The 21,503-nt window shown below is 39.2% G+C and overlaps 1 protein-coding gene across 1 annotated transcript in view; it reads left to right on the top strand.

Annotated features, from left to right (window-relative positions):
* The window catches only part of Adamts12 (ADAM metallopeptidase with thrombospondin type 1 motif 12), a 262,599-nt gene that overhangs the window by 160,403 nt on the left and 80,693 nt on the right, over positions 1–21,503 (top strand). Inside the window, exons 8-13 of the mRNA XM_042261410.2 lie at positions 425–568; positions 1,785–1,929; positions 2,831–2,923; positions 3,723–3,868; positions 9,057–9,226; positions 15,943–16,076. Of these exons, the coding sequence (XP_042117344.2) occupies positions 425–568; positions 1,785–1,929; positions 2,831–2,923; positions 3,723–3,868; positions 9,057–9,226; positions 15,943–16,076 (832 nt within the window). The remainder of the gene's footprint in view (positions 1–424; positions 569–1,784; positions 1,930–2,830; positions 2,924–3,722; positions 3,869–9,056; positions 9,227–15,942; positions 16,077–21,503) is intronic.

The raw sequence follows: 21,503 nt of genomic DNA, 5'->3' as shown, positions 1-21,503 counted from the left end.
GCCAAAGTCTTCTTCAGGCTGCTTTCCTGCTCCTCTTGAATGAAAGTGGAAAGGAAGACTGGATTTGTTTATACTAGGGTTGCTTCAGCAGAGCAGGCTGGTGTACTGGGGCTTGCTTTGCCCTCCTGACTTCAGAATACAGGGAGGCAGGCTGGGCGAGCTCGGCTTTCTGCCAAACAGAGGTTTGCTTTTAATTCTCCATATGTCTCCCATGGTTATGTAGCTGAGGTCAGGGGCATGTCACTAATCTTCCCTGCATTTCTGAGTCCAAAATTAGCTATGTCCCTCCAACTTCAAAGTCTCACTTCATAAGCAGCTCCTTTGGAACAAAAGTGGCTTCCTGTGGGTTTTAATCACTTTGGTGAACCTGTGAATTTCTCTTGTTTAATGCCTGTCTGCTTTCTCTTCCTGTGTTTTGTGTCAGCTTTGGCATCCAGCATGATGGAAAAGAAAACGACTGTGAGCCTGTGGGCAGGCACCCATACATCATGTCCCAGCAAATTCAGTATGATCCCACCCCACTGACCTGGTCAAAGTGCAGCAAAGAGTACATCACTCGCTTCCTGGAGTAAGTGCAGTTACCTTTCATGGTGGCCTCACGTGGGTCTCTAAGTCAGATGTTGTAATGAGTTTTCTATAGTGGACTTAATGCCTGGGAAAGACTTGGTTTCATGTCCCTCCCAGTCCCAGTATCATGGTGGCAGCACAGGAGTAGATGCCCCATCTGCTTGCTGACTATGCCCCCTGTCCACAGGCAAGTGAGCAGCAACCTGCTTCTCCCTGGTTGATACTGCCCAGCGTGTGTGTGTGTGTGTGTGTGTGTGTGTGTGTGTGTGTGTGTGTGTGTGTGTGTGTGTCTTAGATTAAGTTATTGAGACTGACAGACTGACAGGTCAGAAATGTTCAGTCAAACCTGTTAACAACAAAATCACGCTTGTTGATTTCCCCACCTTCCTACGTTTTGTTTTGTCTTTGTTACCTCGACACACACTACTAGAGTCAGGTGGGAAGGAAAACCTCAGTTGAGAAAACGCTTCCATCAGATTGCCTTTAGGCAAGTCTGTAGTGCATTGTCTTGATCACTGATGGATGGGAGTGGGCAGGTGGTCTTGAGTTGTATGAGAAAGCGGGCCGAGTAAGCCGTAAGGAGCAAGCCAGCAACAAGCACTCCTCTGTGACTTCCGCTTCAGCTCCTGCCTCCAGGTTTCTACCTTTGCTTCCCCCGTAGGTAGAATGGTACCCACAAGTAGAAGAAGCAATAAGCTTTACAAGAATACCAAGCTACATGACCGTAACATACACAGAGGACCTAGTCAGACCCATACAGAGTTCTGCTCTGTTTTGGGGAGGGAAAAGGAAGAGGAGTGGATCTGGGGGAGAGGTGAGGTTGGGGGAGGGACTAGGAGGGAAAACTCCAGTCAGGATATAATATATGAGAGAAAATTTTTGAAGGAGGGGGAGGAAGAAGAGGAAGAGAAGGAGGAGCAAGAGGAGAAATAATAAGCCCTTTCTTCCCAAATTGCTTTCGGTCTTAGTCTTTATCACGGCAATAGAAACCTAACTAGGACACCTACAATTTGTATTTCCTAGATAACAGCTATTCTGTTGGATATGATTTGCATTTCCTTTTATCAACTTTCTTTGAAGGCCTATAGGGTTCTCTTGCTTACAAGAATAAGGCTGTCAGGAAGGACAAAGAATAAATTGTTATGATGAAAATGTCTATTGGATGACTAGAAAGAGTCATAAGCAACTGCTCTGGTATTTTGCTGACTTGTTTGCAGCCGAGGCAGGGGATTCTGTCTTGATGATATCCCCAAAAAGAAAGGCTTGAAGTCCAACGTCATTGCTCCAGGAGTGATTTATGATGTTCATCACCAGTGCCAGCTCCAATATGGCCCCAATGCTACATTTTGCCAGGAAGTGGAAGTAAGTACGGAGTTTCTTGGTGCCTCTTGTGGGTCTGTGCAGTGTTTGAGATCTGTAGCATGCTGAAGGAAGCACCAGAAAAAGCTTGGAAACTGCAGGCCCAGGCCCAGAAATGAAAGCTTTTTAAATATGTTCATATTTATGCAAATCAGAAGCATGCAGTTAGGATCACCGACATTCTCAGGCCCAACTTTCTTAGAGTTCTGTGAAACACAGAATCTTTTGCAACTTAGAGGCAGTTCCATGGTGATTTACAGAGTTCAAGTGTTTAACACCTATGAACTCTATAGCTGTTAACTTACTCCTTACAATTGCCCCTTTTCTAAATTTCCCTTTTATTGAAGAATAATATCCTGAGATCACAGTGTAGGAATTAGACTTATTCCCAGTCACTCTTCTTCTCCATTATTTTCAAGTCTTGGTGTTGTGCTCTTAAATAATTAACATTTCAGTCTTGCCTTCTTCATCACCAATTCTGCTGCTGTCTCAATTCTGCCGCTCTTCTCTTGATATCGTGACTACCAACCCTCTATCTACTATTCAAAATGCTATTCCCATTATTTTAAAAGCACAAATCTAACCATGCTTCTGTTCTGTTCTTAGAGTCATGACTAACCTTTGGAAACAATCCCAAGTCCTTGTGTCATATTCTTTTATAGTTTGGACCCAGTCTACCCTACATTAAAAAAAAACTTTATATATTTTAAAATTTTATATATATACACATATATATATGTATATATATGATAGATGATAGATAGATAGATACATGTAATCCTATTTGTCAATTCTTGGTGCCTGTTAGCTTCTTATCTTCTAAGTTACTAGGTTTTTCTTACAGTTATACCTCCATGCAGGATTTGAAAGTGCAACATAGTGCAATCTCACATTTGTTTTCCAGAATATCTGCCAGACACTGTGGTGCTCTGTAAAAGGCTTCTGTCGCTCGAAGCTGGATGCTGCTGCAGACGGGACACGCTGTGGTGAGAAGAAGGTGATGTGTCCTTTGCCTGAGGAAGAAAGGTGGGAGGGCACTTGGCCTGGAGTTCTTGGAAAGAGGCGGGAAGAAGGCCCTGGAGGGTGTGATGAGCACCCAGTGTCGCTCACACAGTCAGACCAGATACAGGAAATGATTCCACCTCTGCTGCTCTTTCCAACCTTTGCTGAGACCAAGTGGTCTGTGAGAAAGGGCTGAGCACAGCTCTATACTTTACCTGCAGAGCATTAGCCCCATCTTCCCCTGATGAACTTCTATGGAGTTCCCGGTCTTTTTGGAGCTTGCTAATCAACTTCCATTTTTGACATTTCTCCCTCAAGACTGGAAAGCATAGGCGAGTGGCTTCTTCTTTTCATAAACATCAGATTGGGGTCCTTTATAATCTTCCTTCTCACTGTCTGGCATGACTAAAATGTCTTAAAGTTCTGCCCACTCTCATAAGTAGAAAAGTCTTACAGCCACAACTCACAGACATTAGATCTCCTCCAGACTGCCCAAGGGGATGGTGACCCACTAAGCAAGTTGGATTATTGTGGGTCTCTCTAGTTTAGGAGTTTAGTGGGTATCTTTATAGCTTGAGTTTGTCACCATCCATCACTGAGTTTATAGATACAGTATAAAACTGATACTAGAAACTAAACCTAATGAGGAAGTATGTGAGCCCTTTTCTGTGTGGCCCCTATTATCCTAGGAAGTCTGGCTTGGAAAGAGTTGGGTTCAGACTAAGAAAGCCTTTGGCCCTGCTTGCTGTGGAATCTTCCTGACACGTGTTCCCTCTATCGTTCTCTCTTTGCAGTGGTGTATGGCTGGAAAGTGTATCACAGTGGGGAAGAAACCAGAGAGCATCCCTGGAGGCTGGGGACGCTGGTCACCCTGGTCCCACTGCTCCAGGACCTGTGGGGCGGGAGCCCAGAGTGCAGAGAGGCTCTGCAACAACCCCGAGTAAGGCCTGGCATGGTTTGCTTTCCTTTCTCTGTACGTGCTGGGACACTATTCTCGAATGGCAGGACACCACTCTTGAGGGTGTCTGAGAGAAATTAGATCAATTCCCAAAGGCCAAAAGACCCAGACGGTTCACACGGGGTGAAAAAAAGGACTTCTGTTTCAGTATGGTTTTACTTGGCATTGGAGTCTTAACTGACAAGTAAGCTTATTCCATCATTTGGATGAAACAAAGCCAATTTCTTTTAAATGTATAAGAAAATTTCTTTTAAACATTCTATCTGTGCAGAAGCCTCTAGGAGCTTATTCAATTTAGATCCTTCCAGATAACTACACTCTATCAGCAAGAAGTAGATTCATTAAACTCAGTTTTGTTGATATGATTATAGGCGGGTTTCAATCACAATGAATGTACAATTACATAAAAGTATTCATCCTTCATGTAAGTAGTAAAATGGTCATGCACATTTCTGAAGTTAATTATCAATATTAATATTCTAGCAACATATTTTTATGAATCTTAGAATTCCATAATGGCCTGTAAAGGATTTCATAATTCACTTTCTATTTTTTTTTAAAGATTTATTTATTTATCATAATACAGTGTTCTATCTGCATGTATGCCTTCAGGCCAGAAGAGGACACCAGATCTCATTACAGATGGCTGTGAGTCACCATGTGGTTGCTGGGAATTGAACTCAGGACCTCTGGTAGAGCAGCTAGGGCTCTTAACCTCTGAGCTATCTCTCCAGCCTTCCATTTTCTATTTTTAATTCAATATTTTTTATATAATAAACTTATAATGTTACATATGTGTGTGAGTTAAGTTTAAATTGTCATGCTCTTAAATATATTGCATTCTTGATTTCATTACTTCCTCACATACAAGTTTCTAAGTATACAATTTTTAAGGATGCATTTGATACTTCTTAGAAGTGTAAACTAGACTACACTTCTTTTTTCCTACACTTGCCTTTGCTTTGAAGAATAAGAGCCATGTTTTTTAAAAGCAAGTGTTAAAAGTGATTACAAGGCCTCTCAGTATCTAAGTTCCAAATTTTTTTCCTCTCCTTTGCTTAATAAACATAGTACTATATATACTATAAATATATATATATATATATCATATGTACATGTGTTATATATGCATACTATTTGCTATATATAAAGTGTGTTTTTCTGAGAATTAGATTTTAATATCTGTATCTTAATATATTACCTATTATATAATAAATTACAAATAAGTGGTACTTACGAGGTCACCACTTACAGATATAAAGATTTGCTTAAGGAATGATGTAATTGTTTTAAAATTTTGTCCCTCGATAAAACTGTATTACTTCAAAAATTCAACAGCAGGACTTTCTTATATAGTACTTTATTTTCAGAGAAAATACTTATTAGTTTGGCCAGAAATGTGCTTTTAAAGGTAGAAAATATGGACAATTTTCTCTGAGACTTGTGAGGTGTGTTCAGCCACCACTCCCTAAACTTGGGAAGATGTTCAGTAACATATTGGTCTTCAGAGAAGGTAGGGGCTAGCTGAGGAATTGAAGAATGATTCCCTAGTTCAGTGTTAGAAGATAAGGTATCCGAAAAAGCCCATCTCCAAGGCTGCAATTTCTCACTCTCATTGGGTAAGTGATAACATCTGATGCCAGGACTCATTTTCCTGACTTTATTGAGAACACTGTCGATGGGAACTATAGCAGGTTTCTTTCTTTTGGGACAACAACCAGCTCCCAAATCATGACACAGAGACTTTCTATTAGTTATAAATGCTCTGCCTAGCTTAGGCTCGTTTCTGGCTAGCTCTTTTAACTTAAATTAACCTGTTTCTCTTTATCTACCCTTTGCTTCAGGGATTTTTTTTCCTTTTTTCCCTTCTGTATGTCTTATTGTCACTGCTTCATATGTCTGGCTGACTGGTGGCTGCCTGGCTTCTTGCTCTGGGTGTGTCTCTTTCTTTCTCCCTTGTTCTCTTCTCTCATTCTTCTCTTTCATTCTTCCTCTTTGATTATTCCTCCTGTTTATTATTTCTGCCTGCCAGTCCCATCTGTTCTTCTCCTGCCTAGCTATTGGCCATTCAGCTTTTTATTAGACCAATCAGGTGCCTTGTGCAGGCAAGGTGAAACAAATGCAACACATTTTTACATAATTAAATACACATCCTTACATCATTAAACAAATGCAACGTAAACAAATGTAACACACTTTTATACAGTTAAAGTAATGTTCTGAAGCATAAACAAATGTTAACACATCTATGCTTAGTTAAAATAATATTCCACAATAGGGAACAAGTTGTATAAAGATCTCTGTGACTCCAGTCACACAGTCAGATTAGTGTATGCACCAGCTATACTCACTTATGCTGGAAGACTATAGCTTTCTTTGATCACAATTAATACACAACTGTCTAAAAAATTATTTTTCTCTGGGTACTTTTCCTGGCCTTGTCTTTGACAGTGGTCAAGTGAGACCAACCACAGGGATACTGGCAGAGTTTGGCTTATAAGAGGCTCTTAGTAATGTTCATTGAATGGAAATATGATGGACAGGTGCCAAGTCACAGAGTCTCTGTTATTGAATGGATACTAGCATGACCTCAGAAGTTAAGGACAGTTCTTAGTACCTCCTACAAGGAAGAGATGAATGAAAAGCCTGCTAGGTGCGCTGCCCTAAGCTCGAGTCACACTAAGAAAGATGGGAAGGGAGTGGAGTAATTCTGATGAATGTCAAAAAGAACAAGAACAGACTAGACTTGTACGGTTGTCTCTCAGGGCTGCAGATTGGCTGAGACAGCCATGGATAAGAACTCGGGCTGTAGATCATAACACATGGTCTAAACCTTGGCTTTGCCACTGCCAGCTGGGAAAAGACACTTCTTACTTCCAGCATGTACTTGCATCTCTCCTGCTCACGAATCGGCCTTTTCTCCTAGACTGTTCTCTAGGTCTCTCCCTTCCAGGAACTCTTTCTAGCCAACCCCACTTCCACTTAGTGCTCTCTCCTATCCAAAGCTTTGTTCTACTCAGGGTCAGGCATACTTAGTTATTGTGTTAAAATTCCTCACTTTTTACATAGGTTTGTTAAGGGCTAGAGAGATGGCTCAGCCATTAAAGGCTAGGCTCACAACCACAATTTATTTTAATGTTTTTCACAATATTGTAAATTTCAAGGAAGCACAGGACTTGTGTTGACTATATACTAATTCTGTCTTCCTCACAGCATGAGAACAGTGTTGTATTTCCTTCCATGTTGGTTGGTATTCACGATCTCTAAAAGAGTGTATTGTGTTGTCAATTCTTAGCATGTATTAAATACTACTCTATTAAATATTTATGTGCATTGTCTCATCAGACCTTTAACATCTTTGTAAAATAAAGATCAGTATGTTCATTTCATAATAAAAAAACAGCTGAGGCTCAGAGAATTAAGATAGCTTGTTTAGATTCATCTGACTGCTAGAAAGTTAAGCTGCTTTGAGCTCCAGTCTTTGGTCCCATTAAGTTACACTACAGTGATGGTCACTGTATCTCTCTGGGGTACAGCAAGATACAGGTAAGAAGATGAAATAAGTCACCTGGGAGCTTTCAAAGGATATACAACTGCCCTCTGCTTCTCTGAGAACAGATTTGATACACTATCTGAGGGGTTCTCATATCCCCACATGAGTTACAAAGGAAATAAAATGTGGCAAATGTGTTCTAGAAATAAGATTAATTTACTTCTTTATTGAATAGTTAAGATGTCACTGTGCTCACAGCACTACACAGAGGAATTAGAACTTGAACAGTGTCATTAAAGGACTATCTTCAGGAAAAATCCAGTAAATACAGTTAGAACAAGGAGTGTCTTTTAAAATGAGAAAGAGATCACTTGTGGTTGGAGTCCAGGAAGGATTTATGATGGAGGAAGCATTTATTTGGTCCTCAAAGAATAGACAGCATATAGACATGTGAAAGCTCAAGAGGAAGGAAGTCCAGCAGAGGCACAGAGAAACACTATGACATAGGGAGAAGTATATAAAGAAGACTATGCAAAGTAAGACAGAGAGAGAGTCAGTTAAGACAGGACCACAAAAGCCAGTCTCAAGATCTGAGACTTGATTGACATGATTTCCAGCTGCCGAGTGACACTAAGCATCCTTAAACAAGAAACTAATAAACTTAAGATAATCTAATAGTATACAGACAACATTGTGCACCATGGATTGTATTTGTTTTCAATTGGCAAAGGGCACACAGGAATGAAGGACTGGAGCAACAGTCAGACTGGTCTGGTAGCTAAATAACTGAGGAAGAGAAAACACATATAAAAATACAACTCTATAGGCTGGACATAGTGGTGAATGCCTTTGTTGTTGTTGTTTGTTTTGTTTTGTTTTGTTTTTTCAAGACAAGGTTTCTCTGTGTAACAGTCCTGGCTGTTCTGAAACTCACTTTTTATAGGCCAGGCTAGCCTCAAACTCAAAGAGATCCACCTGCCTCTGCCTTCCAAGTGCTGAGATTAAAGGCTTGTGCCAAGCATGCCCAGTGAATGCCTTTGATTTTAGCACTCTGGAGGTGAAGACAGATCTCTGTGAGATCAAAGCCAGCCTGGTCTACCTGGCAAGTTTCAGGCCAGTCAGGAGTACATAATGAGATCCGCTCTCAAAAACAAACAAACAAATAAATAAATGCAAACAACTGGTAGCCGGGTCCAAGATTGGCCACGTATGACTGATTCTGCAATCTGGCCATTGTTATTGCTAAGAAGGAATCAGAGAAGGAATAGATGTTGAAAGGAAAATGATGTTTCTGTTTTGGTCATATATTTTTTCCTGAGGATTTTACAGTTGGATATATATATATATATATATATATATATATATATATATATATAATATATATATATAATTGTATATAATTAAAGCAGGCATATATAATTAAATTAGGCATATATGTGTGTATATATATACTTATATATATACACACATATATATACATATATATATAATTTAAAAACAAGAACCTTAGGACTGAAAGGCTGGTGTGAAACATACACCTCCAAACAGTATGTAATTGGAAGGTTTTTATCTCTTTCTTTAGGTCAGAAACAGGCATGGTTTGACAAGGAATAGTCATAAAGGAAGTAGTTGGCTTCTCGGGAAACTCAAAGAACAGTCTGTCTGTTTCCTCTGCAGACCAAAGTTTGGAGGGAAATACTGCACCGGAGAAAGAAAACGCTATCGCTTATGCAATGTCCACCCCTGCCGCTCAGACACCCCGACTTTCCGGCAGATGCAGTGCAGTGAATTTGACACTGTTCCCTACAAAAATGAATTCTATCGCTGGTTCCCAGTGTTTAATGCAGGTAAGGGGCCTTCAACATGAATCTCAGACCTAGAGCTTCTCAGAAGCCCTGCAAAGGTCAACAGAGAGAGAGAGCTGTACCATCAGGGGCTCTCAGTTGTACAAGACAGTTATACTGACTGGCTCAAGCTGACCTCTAAATGTTGAAGGCTGAATATGTCCAGTTCTTCTATGTAGGAGATAAAAGTGATGTCCTTCAAACATAGTGCCTTGCTTTCAATAAATGGGACATGCAGGAATTTAGTTATTCATTGCTTGTTGGTGGTCCCATGGAACCAAATGTAATTTTAGTAGATATTCAGAACAAATGGGGTGGTAATAATTTCAATGTAGCTGATGAGTTTATGTATAATAGATCTTTCTGTGAATAAAAGACAAAGTAAGGAATTAAAAAAAGTCATTCCATATGGAAGAGAACAGCTCAAAAAAGTCAAGATAGTAAGAATGCCTTAATCAGAATTTAATACTGGGCCTGAGGTCAACATTTCATATATGAAGCACAGCATAAGAAGATTAGAAAGTTAGCCGGGCGGCAGTGGCACACACCTTCAATCCCAGCACTTGGGAGGCAGAGCCAGGCAGATCTCTGTGAGTTCAAAGCCAGTCTGGACTACAGAGCAAAATCCAGGACAGGCACCAAAACTATACAGAGAAACCCTATCTCGAAAAACAAAAAACAAAAGAAAGAAGAAGATTAGAAAGTAAAACCAAAGATCTAAGGATGCATGTCAAGGGATGGAGACATAACTGAAAAATGTAACTATGGCTTTGGCCACACTGTCAGATATAATTCTACATTCTCTCCTGAACATGAAGTCAGCGATCCTTCACCTATGCTAATCATTGTTATTTGAACAAGGAATAAAACAAGGGATAGGCAAGGGAGTAAAAAGAGCAGCTAATCTAACTTTCCTCTAATTATTAGATTCTTGACATTCCAATGTGTTGAGATGATGCAAGAATCTCCCACTTGGCTTCTAAAACAGTTCAGTTCACAGTCTGGAAAGAAAAACTCTACCAAGATTTGCCCACTGTGAGTCTCCAAAACATCTTGATAGCTATCAATTTTCCTTGTCCCCAGTTCTTGCTTTGTGTGAGTGAGATGATTGGTTACTGGTGCAACTGAAACATCTGTTTATAGGAAAACCAATGTGCACACTCACATGGACTCCCAAAATAAGTAGTGACGAAGGTCGTTTAGTCAGTGCCGTCTATGTCTATATTCTGCATATTGTGTGTTTTGCTGAAACGGTTGGGGTCACTGAATGCATGGGCTGAATGAGTAGCCCTGTAGGCCTAACATACCCAAACAGCTCCACTGGTGTCGTGGGTGCTCTGTTTGTATCCCAGCCCCTCCCCAAGTTCGGAATTGGACTTGACTGTATTGAATGCTGGTGGCTCAAATAGCTTGACTCGGAATGAAAGGGTGATTCAATTTGGCTTTTCATTAGTTTATAATTATCATGTACCTGTTTTTGCTTAGTATGACTATAGGTACTAAATAAATGAGGGCAATAAGAGTAGGCAACGTTTTCATATGCTTTAGAGTGACTGGTTTGCAGTCAATTTCCACTGGAATTGAATGTGCTGGTGGCTGAGCTAACTGCTTATCTGTGATTAAAAGCATCAACCCTCTCACCTCCTGTTTTCCCCACAGCCCTTGTGACCTACCTACCCATCTGAGTAGCTGCTGTTTCGCCCAAGCCACATAAAATGCATCCATACTTTTCCTCCTCGTCTGACATATTTTTATTCTTCATTTTAAGTTTGGTTCTTCTACTTCTAATGATTACTTCTTAAGATTATTAACCCCAAAGGTTGAGCCATTCTGTTTTAGCAGGATCAAAAATGCAACCTTTGTTTGAATAATTACATTCAATTACATGAGCTTTTTTGGGAGAGCAGATGAATCACACAGTGGGAAGGTAAGATTCATCTATTAAAAACAAGTTTTATTTATTTATTTATTTATTTATTTTTGCATTTTTGGTACCTAACGATCACTTTTAGAGTCATTGCTGATAAGTATTAAGTGGTCCCATTTCTGCAGAGCTGAAAGTGCAAACTTTGACTCATTCAGCCACACAACCTTGTTGGTAAAGTGAAGCAGACAATATGAGGGCCAGAGTTCTCCTGTAAATTGATCTGAGTGCTTTCACTTAGCCAAATCACAGATGCTATTGAGATCTAGAGGGAAAACATCACATGACCGAGACAAAAGGATGCAGCAGGGTGGGTGAATAAATGGGAAACAATAAATCAGCACTAGAGGTTTTAGGTTCTATGGTTGACATCTGGGTCAGTGAATCTCTGATACACAAGACCCATGAGAGCGAAGACCATCCATTGCCACCCTTGTCTCCCTACTTACTTAGAGTCCCATGTGACAGGATGATGATATCTACAGACTCCCTCAAAGTCCCATGAGAGAGAAGCTAGAGAAGTGGGACAGGGACACACAGAACTTTTGACTCAGCATTCCAAACTGTTCAAGGGGCACTCTACCTTCCATTTGCATTGCCTTCTTCAATCGGAGTTCTCTCAGGTCTAAAGCATTGATAAACTCTGAAAGGATAAAAGCAGTAGGTCTAGGGGAAGTGGGAAGGAGACCTGAGTCAGGGAGTTATAATGGGGAACAGCAGGGGTAAGAGGGTAGTCGAGATGAGGGGAGAGGGAATTCTACTAAGACACACTTGGTTTGAAAATGCCATAGTGTTATATAATATATGCTAATTTTTAAGACCAATTAAAAAACAGTGGTTGCTCTACATGCTGCCTGTTATTATTTTTGCCACAAATATCTATGGATATTTTAGAGGCTTTACAAAACACACACTTACATTCAACAGATATTTGTGTTTTGTATGTGCAGCATACTTCATATATGTTTGTATGGTCTAGCACTAAAAGGTGTATCCTATACTGGGAAAACAGAATGGAGGGAAGTTTTGGAATAAGGACTTCTCATCATGGAGATATGTTGTGATTATCATGAAATAAAGGAGAGTATTCAAGTTCTATTGTTTCAAAGCTACAACATTATTATGGAAAGAAATATATGTGTTTTATAAACTATAAACGTTCCCAATCAAATGAAAGAAAAATGCACTCTCATTATATCATCACACTTAATCTATTCTTAGAAAGCAATCATTGTCAACAGCACACTTTTTTGTTTGCACAAGGATAGATTGTTCCTGCTGATTATGAAACTTTATTGAGTCACTAAGTATAGATCATGGAATGAAAGTTCATGTATTCCTCTCAGTTAATTGTACAGCATCCCATTACAGAAATTCAACTTAGTTGATATGTGCATTTCTCTTTGGATAAGCATTCCATTGCTGCATGAATGTACTTGACTTCTCTCACTAAGGATAATGCTTATTTTTAATGACAGCCTGAGTTAATAATGTCTCATGATTAAAATGACATTCTATGTTGATCTATACAGAATATTTTCACTAACAATATTGATAATGCCATTTAGTTGATAAAGATGAATTAGAAATCTTTTGTAATAGTAATGTTTAATAGTAACCACTCTGGAAGCGGGTAATGCTTTCATGTTTACAACACTATCCTTCAAAGAGCCTTCTCTGTGCAGACGAAACTCTGAAAACTTTGAGTTGGGAATAAAATTTGGGTCACAGTAGCTCAAACTCTAATGCCGAGTGAAAAAGACTCCCCAATCCTGAACTTCTTTCTGCATCTTATTGAGCTTGTATTCCTTCCCAGCCTGTCCTGGCTGGCAGTAGCTGATCAACGTACACTTGACCTGAATGTCTCTAAGAACATGGCTGTTGAGGACACCCCAAACCCACAGCCACAGAACTGTCAACAGGAGGACCTCTGTAGTTAAGACACAAGCAGGATATCCTTGAATGAGGTCCACAGTTACAGTAAAAGAAAGTCTGGAGATACTTTCTGTCTGAACAAGATCTATATTCCTTATGCTAAATGGGCAAGCTGCCAGTTATTTAGAAAATATGAAAACAAAGCATAAATTTAAAGCAAGGTTGATTAATAATGAATAATCTGCAGAGAGATATTGTGTTTGTTTGTTTGTTTGTAATGAGAACTGAGCAGCTGTTACAAGTCTCTTAACTACTTGAAGAAATTGGAATGAAACTCATAAAATGCCAATGCTACTTTTAATGAACTTTACAACTCCTTAAGCTAATGGTGAGGATATAGCAATGATGACCATCATTTGCTGAGCACTTGTTTGTATTTAGCATAGAGCCAAGTTCTTGACATATTGCTGAAGCACAGAAAGATTAAGTCATTTTCTCATGATAATGTTAGATTTTCATGAACTGAAACTCTTTCATCTGTTCTCTGTAGAAATTATTATTTCAGCATCTAATATTTTCTCCATATATATGCACCATGAGATAATGTATATTAAATTAAAATGGAATCCAATTGGTGTGTTACCAAGTTTGTGTAATGGTACAAAAAAAATGGACCCATTAAATATCTCATCAAAGACATTTATGTGGAATTAAAAGATTTTTAAATGACATATTGAAGTGGGTAGTACTCTGGACCCTGAACTCAAACAATCTGGTGGATTAGCTTTGCCATTCATACTGGAAGACCATGGAATTTATCTCTCTTATACCTACATTTTCTAAATCTTGATATAGGTAATAAAATTACTAACTTCACAGGAGTTGTGAAAGGGGATAACCTGTATAAATCAAAACAAAGTCTAGAAATAATGCTTATAAAGCATTACCTGCTAGTTTCAGCAAGTCAAATTTCTTTTAATTTACTATATAAACAAGACTAGCAAAAAAATCTCTTTGGGTAGTTTTATCTTTCAGAAGGGATGTCACACATCACAGACCCACAAACAAGCATGGGGACTTCACCACTCAGGAACTTGGTGTAGTACTTAACATGGATAGAGGGTTATTCACTATAAAAACACAGTTATATGACTATAAGATCAAATGCCTCCTTAAATCTTGCATTCTACTCCATACCCTGACTCTTCCCAGAAGCTTTAAAGTAAATAGGCATTTTATTTTGTTTGCAATAGAGCCATACCATATAGCCTTGGCTGTCCTAGAATTCATTATGCAGACTAGGCTGGCCTCATACTCACAGAGCTCCATCCACTTCTGCTTCCTGGGTGCTGGAGTTAAAGGTGTGTACCAGCACACCTGGCAGTATGTAACTGATAAATTAAATCTCTGCAATTATTGAGGAATAGATTCCTTTTCTGCATGTGTCCAAATACAAAATCATGAATCTGATTTCTCAAACTCAAATCAATGTCACAGTAATTGGTTCCCTAGATTGAACATATGAACGAATGTTCTCATCCCTGGGAAAGCATAATTATTCCTAGGTGACTGCCTCGTGTGCTTCTACTCTAGTTTGGTCAGTGACAGTGTTAATCTCACTGCCATGAAAGGAAATTGACAGTAGTCCCAGTTTGTGTTTTACCCTCCATTTTACCATCCTGTCCATGGCCCTTTGTAAAATAATCTCCTTGACATATTCCAGCTCTGTCCATCTTCTCAGGCAACTATGAAATCGTTTGGTAGTCTTCATTTACATATCCCTTACTTTAAGCTTTATACTGATGGATCTGACCTCTGTCTCCAGTCTGTCCAGAGGACTTAGTATTTAGTGTTCAGACTCTTTGCTCCTGGCTATGCTTGCTTGAGTTTTACACTTTTATTTTTGTCACATGGATCATCACATCCTTAAACCAACATAGTGCTGGACACCTTAGTTTTGCATCTGATGTTTATCCACATGGGATAAGGCTAGTCTCAGCATCAAGAGGCCACCAGCACTGCCCATAACACACAGATCTGAGGGAGCTTTCTTTGGGGATTTCTGAAGAAGACATTCTCAAGTTCTCACCTAAAGAAGTGTGGGCTTGGGGTATAGCTTCATGGTAGAGTGCTTGCCTTAGCATGTGGGAGGCATTAAATTCAATTTCTAGCTCTGCAATAAAATATATCAACTATATCATTTAAAAGAAAAATACTACCTTACATATTATCTGAGTGGCACATGTACAGATACAGGTGGGTGTGTTTTATCATTGTTCCTGTCTTTGTTCCCAAGGCAGTGAAAACCTGACCCTAAGAATGACTTCCAAGTGGGACCCAGGGTAAAGGGATGGGCTCCTGTGATAATTAGGTTCGGTTCCAGTTTGCAAAATCTCATATTCTTTGCCTCTATGTAGTTGCCAATTTGTATCTAAGCACTTCTTGGGGTTGGGAGAAATATGACTACTCATTAGGGGGGAGGGGGTGTTAAGATGGATGGTGCTGATGTTGGTGGCATGGAAAGGGACTGCCTCCCCCCTAAATCTTGGCTTGCCTTGCTACAGAGGGCAAGTGTCACACTTGTCTTGATCCTGTATTACCTGTTATTATTGATTTTCTAGGTTAACACTAAATGTCCCAGGCTTTCTTATTTTTAGGTACACCGTTCAGTGTAGGATTGAAAAGTCTCTTCATTTACAACAAAGGGCATAATAGTATTTTCAACCAATCACACAAATGTAATTAATTGTAAGGTTTTGCTGACAAAAAGACGAAAAATGCCTACATTTTAGCCAGAGTCTCGGACAGGCAAAAGATGGGTTCTTAAGTGGTACTTGTTGGTCTGGAGTACACAGGAATCTTGGGGGAGGGTCTGAGCTACAGAGTTAACTCATGGAGATTTACCTTTTTCTCACTTCAGCACATCCTTGTGAGCTGTACTGCAGACCCATAGATGGACAGTTTTCTGAGAAAATGCTGGAGGCCGTCATCGATGGCACCCCTTGCTTTGAAGGCGGCAGCAGCAGAAATGTCTGTATTAATGGCATATGTAAGGTATTGGGTATGTTTCTTTAATCTACAACTTTACAAAATGGTGGTTTTTGAAGTTATGAAGTCAGATGTTGTGGCTTATACCTTTATGGCATTTACATGTATCCAATTTCTTCATTAATAAATGGTCAGATATACAAGAAGATAAGAACTCTCGATACTCATTAAAGCCACAGTTTGTTCTGAGTAATTTTTCCAGCTGATATTTTATTTTTTGATTTGCTAATGGTTACAATGATATTATTTTAGACATCAAGCAGAGTCAAACAGAAGAGCCCAATTGAAGGCACATTATAGGAAAAGGCAGCCTAGACTATTTCAAGAATATTAAATTTGAAAAAAAAAAAAACTCATCCTAATAGTGTTTTCTATAAAGCTTCTCCATTGTCAACCCGAGTGTCTGAGAAGGAAAGAACATGATAGGTAGCAATAACATAGACTGTTGATTTTAAGTATTTTCTAGACTCATGCTATTAATCAACTCAAGCTTTATGCATTTAGACCTGATTTGTTAATGCTGTGAAGTGTAAAGCCATTAAAACTATTTCTTGCCACTTGTGTTTAATTTTTCAAAGAATGAAGAGATAAGTCTTGTGATTCCAAGCCCAGGCATAAATCTATCTAAAGAGAGGGAGCTTTTAGTTAGTTAAAGGAAAATGGCCCCATGACACCTAATGTACTGTTAATAAAACAATGCTTTAGTCCTCATGCTCAAGACTAGGAAATCATTCCACACCATCATTTACCAGCTGTATCATCTTGGACATCTTTCTGTAAGACTCAACTTTCTGCCATAAAATTGGGATATTATTTTTTCTCACTTTTATTATTTATTTGAAAATTTCATGCAATGTATATTAGTCATATTCACCTTCCTCCCAAATCCAACTCCCAATTCCCTACCCACCTAACTTTGTATCTCTTTTTTGTTCCCCATCAAGTATAGTTTCTGTTGCCTTTGTACTCTTGAGTCTGTGGCATGCCTCTAAAGTGGGGCCAGCCTGCCAGAGGCCACACCATTCAGGAAATTTGATTCTCCTTGATCTATCAGCTATCAGTTGCTAATAGCTCCATGATGAGATTTTCGTCTGGCTTGAGCTTGTGCGGGTCTTATGTATACTGCCACAACTGCTGCCAGATCATGGGTGCAACTGCCTTGCTGTGTCTGGAAAACACTGTCCCCTTGTGTCATCTGCTGCCTCCAGCCCTTACAATCTTTCTGCCCCCTCTTCTCCAGCGATTCCTGAGCCTTGGGAGGAGACAGTTTGATATAGATGTCCCATGTAGGGCTAAGCACCCTGAAAGTCTCTTATGCTCTGCATGCTAACCAGCTGTGTGAGCGTCTCTATTAATTATTATCTACTTTAAAAAGAAGCTTCTCTGGTGAGGGTTGAGAGACACACTAATATCTGGGTATAATATAATTAGGAATCAATTTAGTACTGTGGCCATTTAACAGAGTAATAGTAGCAGGTTCTCCCCCTAGGACCTCGGACCTGTCTAGCCACAGATTCTTGACTCTGATAACAGTGACAGGTCTGAGTTTCAGCCTGTAGAGCAGGCCTCCCATCCAATCAGAAAGTGGCTGGTTGCTTCCATGACATTCATGCCACTATTACCCCAGGGCCCCACTTTTTCAGGCCAATTAGAGCTCATAGGGTTCACATCTGGCTAAGACTGATGGTCACTATTCTCCTCCAGTGGTCTGATAGCTCTTTTCAACACTATGAAAACTAGCCAGTAGGGATGAAGCTTGTAGGTGAGTGCCAGCTTTATTTCTCCATGTTCTGATCCAAGTATGTAGTATCTTTAGCCATATGATCTTACCCTCAAATTCTTGAGGGTACCAAGATAGCTAGCAATAGTTTGTAAGGTTTGCAGGATCTGTGGGAATTTACTGGTCAACAGCTTTACAAGAGATAAGCCATTCTTGGTACTTGGCCTTTTATTTGTTGGCCTCTGGTAACTAGTAATAGCATCATTGCCCCATTATAGGGTAACTTCCCTTTAACTCTTTGTATATATGTATGTATACATCTATAGTAGTAGTTTCCATGTGATTTATTCAAAATGTCTTTGATCATAGTTATTGCTCCCTGTATTCCCCACTTTTCCCTTCCATTTATCCTCCACCCATTTAAACTTTTCTGTTCATTAGCACACTTCAGCCCTTCACACCACGGCATTCTGTCTTCTATTTCCCTTCTTTTGAAATCCACCTCTCATAGCTTCTTATTAATTTCTTGGCTTCTGTGGGAGTTCCAAATGGAATATACATATCCAAAGATTCAAAACTAACCTCCATAAATGAGAGGAAACCAAGCAATGTTTGCCTTTCTGAGTCTGTGCTACTCATAATGAGTATTTCCAGTTCCATCCCTTACCAGAAATTTTCATAATTTTGTTTTCCTTGGCAGTTTGATAATATTCCATTGTGTAAATGAACTACCCTTCAGAGAGTTCTCAAAGGATGAAACACAAAAGACTGAAAATCATTTTTAAAATGTCAACATCTTTAGCTATCAGAAAAATACAAATGAAAACCATTTTGATATTTTATCTTATTCCAATCAGAAGGTCTAAGAGCAAAAACAGGTGAACAAGCAAACAAATAAAAGTAAAATACAATGATGATAAATGCTGACTGCCTGGCATGGGTATGGTAAAAGGGGATACTTACTGTTGGGGATGCAAACTGATATATCCCCTATGGAAATCAATGTAGAGGTCAGGGCTGTCAAAAAGCTAGGAGTAGATGTACCACATGATCCAGCTGTACAACTCTAGGGCATATACCCAAAGGACTCCCCATCCTAATAGAGGTAATTGATCATTGATGTTCATTATTGCTCTATTCACAATAGCAAGGAAATGAGAACAGCCTGGGTGTTTAAAGGACAATGAATGGATGATAAAAATGAGGATAGTACATTGTATGCATGTATGAACTTTTCAAACAATAAATAAAAATGTTATTTTTTTAATTAGGATTTTAATATATCTACTTAATATGGACTGCCAAATATTTTTTATGAGATCATATTCCCTAAGCTGTTAAAAGATGCACTGATATACACAATAAACTCAATGAATTTTACTTTGTAAAAAGTTATAACAATGTTTTTTTCAACTGAGCAGAATGAAAAACTATTGCATAAATGTTTAGTGTCATAGGATGGTATATTTTCCATCTTGAAATTTCTTTTGTCTTTACCTGAATAGAGACCAAAAACATAGGAGGCAAGATAGTGATTTCCAGGTTCAAGTCATGATTAGGCTTCAATTTTAAAAGCATTCAACCAAAATTTTCATTTAAACTTAGTTTTCATGGCAGCTACAAAGAGCCCCCAAACATGTATTTTGGATTAGGTCAGTTTAGATAATTCAGGACCAAACAACTCCAACTTTCTCTAAAGAAGGAATTCTGGCTAATGTAGATGTCCTGGCTACATTTTAGAAGCATCATGACAGCTTTTAAAAATTACTGATTTCGGGGCTTTATCTCAAACTGGTTAAGTCAGAATCTCGTGACAGAGACACTGATATTTTAAAAGCTCCCAACTTGATTATGCAGTCAGGGCTGAGAACTGTAGTCACCAGAAAGGTAATGCTAAAATTGACTTTTAGACCAGAGTAAATTTGCATGTATAAAGATACCATTTTATTTTGCATATGAAAACCGGTGTTTTGAGCAAAATATGAGGAGTCCTGGTTGTCTCTACTGAAATCAATCAAATGGACATAATGGAATTTCTTTCAGTTGGCTTTCTCCTCTTTCTAGATGTCAGTTAAGGTCTTTTTCAGGAGCTATAGCTGCCTACTTTCTGTAGATCCACACTAAGTTTTTAAGCTCAAAAACTTATGTCAAATAAAATATACATAATAATCTAGATACATATCCTCCCAAGATCTAGGCTGTAGGAATTTTCTAGCATTATTAGTCTCCTTGTTCCATTGCTATAGTCTCTGAATTAGCTAAAGACTGAGTTTCAGATACAAAAAGTAAGCCCTTGATTCTTCCTTAGTGGGAAACAACAAACCACCATTTCAAAACTAGCTCTGCCATCAAGCTGTCCGGGTTCAAATTCAAGCTCTGGGAACATGGATCAGGTCAACCATTCAGGAACAGGTGGTTACAGTGTGGCTGGAGACTGTAGCAAAGAGCCAGAAAGAATGTCCTGGAAACTTCTGTCAGTGTCAACTCAGGTGGTCTGAGGATGCCTTTCCCACTGACAGGAGGAGGAAAGGCCTGTAGAGTATCTTCTGAGAGTGTCTTGAGGGAAAGTGTAAATTAACCTTGGGAGAGAGTGTTGGATGCAGTGTGAGATGCACCAGGGAGAGACTTTGCAGCGAGCCTGGAGGAACAGCCATGGGTGTGGTGGGGGTCATGGACTCCACTCTAAGGGTTTGACCCCTACATTTACAGTGGTTGTGAGCTATCAAAGGGGTAAGATAAAAGGTGATGTAAGAACTGCAAATATGACTGGGGAAACTACTTAGCCTCTCTGGACTACACCTTAAAGAGGAAAAGTAAAACTATAATAGAGCTATCATAAACTGCTTCCTATCAGCTCAGCAACTTAAGACCAGAATAACATACTGTCTTAGAATTCTAGATGCTAGAAGTCTGAAATCAAGTGTGAACATGGCCTTGTTCCCTCTGAAGCCTTTAGTGAAGACTTTGGCACCCCATGTCAGTTCTGACTTTCAGCTACCTCACTCCACTTTCTGTCTCCATTTTTGTTAGAGCTGTCTTCATTCCATGTGTCTGTGTCTGCAAAACTCTTCATCAGGGTACCAGCTACTGGGGTTAGAGCCACTGTAACCCCGTATGACCGCTTCCTCTTTTGATTGTACCCACAATGATCCTCTTTCCTCCATAAGACCACATTCATAGGTACCAGAGGTAAAGAATTTAACATGTGTGAGTGCACATCATTGGATCTTCAGCAAGAATCAACCTTGAAAAATTAAGGCAAGGAATTTATGCTATTGTCCCTTTTGTTAAGTGGCAATATCCTTTACCTGTTCTCTTCCACTAAGTATAGCTCTGGCCTGCCTTCATACTTAAAGTTTCATTGACTGGGAACAAAAATATCTGAGAATAAGCATCCTTCTAGTCTCTACATCTTCCAAGGACTTTGAAAAAAAAATAGTGACATTGAAGGTGACTTAGGCCGTGGTGCCAGTTGGTATATAAGTTCTCAATTTGAGAACTTGCAATGCAAAATAATGCTTAAAAAGAAAAAGAAAATGGCGAGATTGCCATTAGTTTTCAGCATATGGGAGGCTAAACATCTGGTGAATTAGGGACCTTTTCTCCCTGATTAGTGATCAGGATAATGTATTTGCATTGCAATTCTTTCAGGTCAAAACTTGATAGAGTAGGAGTTATAAGTGGTTCTGATTGTTTTTCAAGAACACTACCCA

This window comes from Peromyscus maniculatus, chromosome 15 (genome assembly GCF_049852395.1).
Source record: "Peromyscus maniculatus bairdii isolate BWxNUB_F1_BW_parent chromosome 15, HU_Pman_BW_mat_3.1, whole genome shotgun sequence".
NCBI classification, from domain to species: domain Eukaryota; kingdom Metazoa; phylum Chordata; class Mammalia; order Rodentia; family Cricetidae; genus Peromyscus; species Peromyscus maniculatus.
Note: the sequence above shows the minus strand (reverse complement) of the source record. Positions and strands in the feature narration are given on the sequence as shown.